Source organism: Malurus melanocephalus, unplaced genomic scaffold, assembly GCF_030028575.1.
Source record: "Malurus melanocephalus ecotype Western Australia unplaced genomic scaffold, MMel_1.1 scaffold_12, whole genome shotgun sequence".
Classification (NCBI taxonomy): Eukaryota; Metazoa; Chordata; class Aves; order Passeriformes; family Maluridae; genus Malurus; species Malurus melanocephalus.
In genome coordinates this window covers 1,441,168-1,447,766 of record NW_026623244.1, presented here as the reverse complement: position 1 = coordinate 1,447,766, position 6,599 = coordinate 1,441,168, and the positions used below count along the sequence as shown (strand labels likewise).

Genomic DNA, 6,599 nt, shown 5'->3' with positions numbered 1-6,599 from the left:
CAGTCCCTGACTTCAAAGAGAATGTTAAATTATGTCTTTTATGCCCCCCTGAAAAAAMCTCAAAAGGCAAAGAAAAATAACTCTCATTTAATAATTTATTTAAAATCTCTTTGTGTGCAAGCCCCTCTGAGTTCTGTGGGTTTGAGCTGTTTTTTGAACAACTTAAGGCTTTTTGGTAAGTGGCACAGTGTAAAAGGAAGTTGTACCTATAACAAAAGAGTTCAAGTAGGAAAATCAAACTTCTCTGTTGTGCCAGCTCTTCAAACGGTGTTGGATACATAGGTCTGACCCCTGGGAGAAAAGGGACTGTGCAATGTCAGAGGAGCAGCCTTGGAGCCATAGTCACACAGTGTCCTGGTGAGAGTAGTAATTTTACACCTTTCTGGTTTTGCTTTTCCCAAGTTCATGAAAGAGAGCTTCTGCTCCAGGGGCCAATTAAGGCAGTGGAAAGAGTTTTAGAAAATTCAGTGGTAGATGYGTAGGGAGAGAGCTGCTCTCCCATCCTGTTCCTGCTGTCCCTTGTTGCTCCAGGCCTGCAGTCCCAGTGCAGCAGATGGGTGTATGTAATGTGCTCTTTGGGCTGGCAGCTTTCTCATCCCCTTTCCCTCTGAGAAAGATGCTCCATTAATACAACTAAGTAACTACAATTACATGGTATATACACTATATGTATGTTTATATATACATATATGTAAAGCTAACTCTGGCTGAGGTCTTCCTGCAGCTTGCAACGCAAAGGACTCTCATCTGAAGCTTGATGAGAAATGCTATGAGCTGCAGACAGTGGTGTGGCTCACTGTGGGTACTGATACCTCTCAGTCTCCATCACTGTACCTTGCCCCAAAGCTGTTCTGCTGATGKTGCCTCCTCTGCATTTATAAACTCGTGGTGACCATTTGGGCTCATTAGAGATTGCCAGGTACTTCAGTAAGAACAAAGGGAGTTTGGTGTGCTACCCAAATTTCAACTTGGTAATTACAGGGTGCCTTTCTAAATACCAGGAATATTRGTGATTCCTCCTGMTTTAGTCTTTCAATTATTTGGTGTACATTACTGACCCATTCTTTCCCAGATGGCATTGAATCCTCCTTACCACAGGAATTTACCTACTGCTTCCATCTTTTCCCTGCACTGTAAAGTCTTTAAAGTGCTTTAGGACTTACCTGTGTAACAGGCATTGCAGAAGTGTGTAAGAAGATATTAATGTCGATAAAACAAGTGRGTGTGTGGGATGGTTGGGGCTGTGGGAGTGACAAGTGGGACTGCAGGAGTCAYAGTGAGAAAGTTGTGCCTGTCTCTTGTTCCCCACTGTTTCTGCTGGTACATCAGGCAATGGGCTGCACTGGCAGCCTGGAGCTAAAGGCTGTATCTGCTCTTTGCTCCCCCGTGTCTCTGGGAACAGCAGTGAGACTGTTGCTCCTGAGGGAGGGGTTCCCCAGCTCAGGATATTGTTTATCAGTCTGTTCCCTGAGGCTGTTGATCCCTGTTCACCTGCTGAGAGAAGTAATCCTGCYGGGAGGAATGCTCCCAGTGCATCCCTCAGCTGTGTGCTGATACTGGAAGGCCTGCCAGGCAGTCTGGGGAAGCACTGCCAGTGCCTGCCTGTCTTAGGAAGCCAAAAACAGYAGTTCATGGCCTTCTGGGGTTGGCCCGTTCCCTTCCACGCCTTTGGCCCATTTGTGGAGCCGGCTGTAGAGGGGGAAGCCCTTGTTCTCCCGGTAGATGTAGACGCCYGTGATGGCGTTCCACTGGGGGCTCGGCTGGACACCCTCCACTGGGAACTCCTGCACCAGCTCCTTCTCCTCCTTGTCCAGCGCCACAAAGCCGAAGAATTGTTTCACGTTCTTGGCTGCCAGGATCCTGGAGTGGACCTCGGCCGTGCGGCGGAAGAGCTTGTCCTCGTTGGAGCGGTACTGGGCCCAGTAGGCCTCCTGCCGRTAGCTCAGCGGCGAGCAGCAGTGCTTCAGGCACTTGGTCAGGAAAATCAGCACCGCAACGATGCCGATGAGCAGCCAGCCGAAGAGCTGGGGAGAAGAGAGAGGCGGTGTTAGGACATGGCAGGGTGCTCTTACCCACTCCCTGGGGCTCTCTCCCTGCTGTGCCTACCTGCGACTCGTATCTCAGCCTCCGTGTCACCTCGTCCCTGAACTTGGTGAGGTTTGCCGGGACATCTCTACAGGGGAACTTGGCCAGCACCTCGGCCCCAGACTCAGCTGGAAACTTGTCCAGGGAGGATGGCTTGACGAACTCGCTGAGGGCACAGATGTAAGCTTCCCCACGCAGCAGCGAGATGACCGACCAAGTGATGGGTGCCACGGACGCCCGGCCCATGATGGAGCCGAAGAGGAGGAAGGTGGCAGCGGCAGAGAAGTTCTTGGTGCCGCGCTTGTGGCACTCGGCCACCAGATTCCAGGTGTGGTTGTTCCAGATGACACCGATGAGGAAGAGGGCCAGGGCYGGGACACCGATGGCAGCCAGCCCATAGATGTAGTTGCGGGCAGGGGAGCAGGGGCAGTTGAAGGCAACGACTGAGAAGAGCTCCTCACTCCCCACTGTGCCCAGAGCCACCAAACCATTGAAGATCATCACATCTTTGCTCTTGAAGAACAAGGAGAGGAAGCGGAAGTTCTCAGCGATGAGGGCGGCCATCTTGTCCGCTGAGGCACTCCAGCTGAGATGTGAGTGCTGCAGCAGGGGCCGTGCTGGCTCAGCCCCAGCACTGAGGAACACTCCAATGGGGGGTGAAAGGGCCTGGTGCCAGGAGCTGTTCCAGAGTGAGACACCTTCACTGATGTCCCTTCCTCCCACCTGGTGTCCCAGCCTCTGGAGCTGGTTGCTGATACCAGGGATTCTTCACAAGGGGCTGAAAAAGGACTTGGCCTTGGCCATTTTRGTTTCCCACCTAGCTCTCCAGAAGCTTCACTACAGCAAAGATGACAGGTGGGACATCTCTTTCTGTCCCTCTCAATTGCATGTTTGTYCTCTTTCCTTCTCCTTGGTTTTAGTCACCTCCCACAGCTGCAATTATTGTCAGTGTCACTGGCAAACCCTTGATGATCTCCCAAGCCTGCAATGAAGGACACCATGTTACTGGGAAAACTGGGCCAGAGCGATGGCATTAGGATGTGTCCCCAGCCCTGCCATTGACTCACACTAGCCCAGCCACATGTGGCACGTGGGTGCTGGGGCTGTGCTCCTTTGAAGGTRCTCTGTGTGGCTTTTGCCTCCCTCTTTAGACCTGATGAGTTAATATTTATTAATAGACACAGGAATGCGAGGAAAGCAGCAAGGGGCACTGTGAGGCATCCCAGCAGATTTGGGGGCACAAAAATGTGGCATGGGAGGTCACATTTGCTGAGGAGGGTTGAAGGGATGCTTGAGGGCTGTTGCAACCAGCAAGAGAAGTTACTTTCTGGAAAAGCAGAGCTTATCTTGATGACCCAGGATACAAACACCAAATGCTGATAGAGCAATTACGTGGGAGCTTTTGCTAAGATTAGGTGTGGCAGGATGATCTCCCATCCTGCAGCTGGTTTACATAATCGTGCTCCTTGTCCTGGCCTGCAGTCCCAGCTCAGCCTCTTAATTTTGCCCTGAGACTGAGCCCCTCAATGTGCAGCCKCAGTGCCAGAGATGCTCTTTGGTGCCCTTTGCCTGTGTTATACCCCACTGACAGGGCTACAGGCACTCAGGGCCAAGCAGGGCAAAGCATGTGCCTTGATGGTTTTTTTAAGGGCAGGGAAATAACTGGGGAATGTGTCCACACACTCTGCAGTTCTGTCCATTCCCCCATCCTGTCTGCAAGCCCGATTCCATTAATTTCTTAGTTGACTTTCCATCAGTTCTGCATACCCACAGGGTTTCTTCTCAGAAAGCCTCAGGTACCTTGCWAACTCTGGGAACCCTCACCCGTGTGATGAAACCCGCTGGCCTCAGGGGAACTCCTGTCACCAGGGTTTGCTGGAGACAGGAAGTGTCTGGCTCACAACTAACCGTCTCTGGCAGCTTGCACAGTGCTCGAAGCACTGGCACACATCTGGGGCTACCTGGGAGCCCTGGCCCACAGGGCTGCCCCAAAGTCTTCCCTGGGCCACCCCCAAATGGGTGGGACAAGACTTCAGGGACATTACTGCAGAAGAGACAAAGACACTTTGATCCGTATGGTCTTTTGCACCAAGCTTGCTCATACACTGCTTTAAATCACTACTGTGCCTCAGTTCATCTGCTGCCTCAACAAATCCTGGTTTATTCCCTTTCTCYGTGGGCCAGAGGAGGGGAACAGGGGTATAAATTTGGCCTGTATTCTTTGCTGGGTCTAACCCATGGCAATCCCTTTAAAGTCACACTGTGATATGGCTGAGTTCAAACACAAACAGCCATTAATGTTTTCCTGCAGCTGCCCAGTTYTCCATATGCAAAACTCCCTCTGCAAAGGAGACAGACCAGCTGAAGACTGCCACCACGTGATGGGGAGCCAGGCCTCCATCTCCATGCTTGGTGGAAGTCCACGTTTGCAGCCAGATGCTAAACCCACAAACTTGTTCTAGTTCAAGCATCTCTTGTTAGTTACCCACAAACAGCCCTGATAAATACGGCTCTATAACCTTCCTGACAGAGGCTGGCAAACGGCAAAGCAAAAATCTGAGGAGCTGGCAAAGAGAAGTATTGGCCATTTGGAGAAGCTCTCCGTTTCTCTGCTTGGTAGTTATGGTCTGGGAGAGAAAGTTGGTTAGAAGGGGAGAAGTCGTTTGCAGCAGGTAAGTCTTTAGAAACCTCTGTTTCCTTCCCCAAAATCTATATGAAAGCAAGAAAAAATYAAGTCACTTACTTGAAAAAGTTGCTGAAACCAGTTCTGGAGCCTTCTCGGCCCTTCCTGTGCTTTTCGCTCAGGCTCTGGTCGCAGGGGGGCTTCCAGCAGCACACAGGGCTGTGCAGGAGTCGTGATGAAACTGAGGCCGGTCTGATGGGTGAAGTGAAAGCTTTTGAAAACAGCCTCAACAGTTCGGAAAGGCTTCCCTATTCAGTTTGAAACATGCCCTCCGCTGTCGGCTTTTAGGAAGAGGGAGGAGGTTGTTCTTAGGCCCTGAGCTTGGGTGGGGCAAAGAGCAGGCGCTTGGCTTCTGCTATGTGCGCGGCTGAGGTTGTGCCTTTAAAAAGAAAAAAAAAAAAGGAAACGAAAAGCTGAGAGAATGAGTCACTGGAAAAAGCACATCGTGCTTTCTCAGACTCACGATGCAGATGTGCTACGGCTGGGCGGGATGGCCCGGAGTTCGCCTGGAGAACGGGAGTGATGCCTTGCAGGGGTGCAGCGGGGAAATGGTGGATCCCCCCAGCCCGCATTGCTCCCTTTGTGCCCCGGGAATGCAGTCATGCCGGTGGGAGCTGCTCTAAGCAGGCCGGGACGGCGCGGGGGAAGCCCATGGTCCCAYGAGAAGGGTCAGAAACTTCAGCGCATGGGAGCCGGCTGAGCCAGCGGGAAGGCGCCCGCCTGGGTGGATTTTGGGGCCAGGTTCCGCTTCCCCCACCCGGGAGCGAGCGGYGGGGCTGCTGCAGCAGGCTGGGGGCTGAGCACGGCCGGGGCCATGTGTGCAGGGCTGGGCACTGCCTSATTTTTGGCGAGAGCTGTGCATTCCTGCCTGGTTCAGCTTTTCCGTTCTCTCCTTCCTCTGCTTGCCTGCGAGGCAGCCGAGAGTGCCTCACTTTCTCTTTGTTCCCTCCTCTCCACCATCTGTTCCTCAGCTCCAGCTCCTGCCCAGCCTGTTGCAGAGGCCGGAGCCCATCTTCCYTCCCCAGCCCTCCTGCCGTGTTGTCTCCGGGGTTAAACTCAACCCTCCCCAGAGAATGTCTTCAGCACAGGCAAATCTTCAGCAACGCCCACGACCTCCTCCGCCCCGAGCAAATCTAGGCTTATCCAGCGCTGGCAGTTCAGCCGGCGGGATTTTTGGACCGTCTTCCTTCCTAGCCCCAGATGTGGGGTCCCCGGGCGGGTTTTTGCAGCTCCCGGTAGTTTGGGTGCGGTGCSCCCCTCGCTGATGCCTGGGGCTGGCTCCCCTGAAGGCTCGGTGGGTGCCCCCAGGACTGCTCCGTGCTCAGGGCGCTGCTGCAAACCGGGATCAGCACCGGCACCGCAGCCCGGCTGAAATCCCGGGACTGGCGGGTTCCCTAGGGAAGGCTCGCCTCCCAAAGGCAATGAGCAATGTCCCTGGAAATACATCATGAAGAGGAGAACCTGCCCGCTCTATGAAGATTCTGCTACATGGGGACAAAGCTCAAATCCTAAAATTCTTAGAGGTCCAAAAAGCTTCTCGTTGCAAATAGTTATTCTGCACCTAGTTATTCTGATACCTTAATGGCTGTGCCATGGAGTCTGCCATCTCTCCGTGCTGCTSGCCATCGTGGGGACTCTGAGCGCGCCTTTCACAGTGAGCCACAAACAGCAATTGAATCGCAAATAATAGGAGTGGAAACCAGCTTTATCTTTTAATCTCCTTTGCTTTGTAAATCAGGTTTTGTGTCAATTAATTTCTGGGCAGGTGCGTTAATTAAAGTTTGGGTGTGAAGATTAATGACAAAACCATGTCATGCTCCTTTCTCCTGGG

At 52.7% G+C, this 6,599-nt stretch overlaps 1 protein-coding gene across 1 annotated transcript; it reads right to left on the bottom strand.

Moving 5' to 3' along the window:
* Positions 1-60: 60 nt before the first annotated feature.
* CALHM2 (calcium homeostasis modulator family member 2) lies at positions 61-6,444 on the bottom strand. The gene is made up of 4 exons (XM_057379561.1): positions 6,346-6,444; positions 4,829-5,147; positions 2,107-3,067; positions 61-2,024 (listed from the first exon to the last, which is right to left on the bottom strand). The coding sequence occupies exons 3-4, from the start codon at positions 2,647-2,649 to the stop codon at positions 1,608-1,610; spliced, it is 960 nt and encodes a 319-aa protein (XP_057235544.1). The 5' UTR covers positions 2,650-3,067; positions 4,829-5,147; positions 6,346-6,444; the 3' UTR covers positions 61-1,607.
* Between the last annotated feature and the right edge of the window lie 155 nt (positions 6,445-6,599).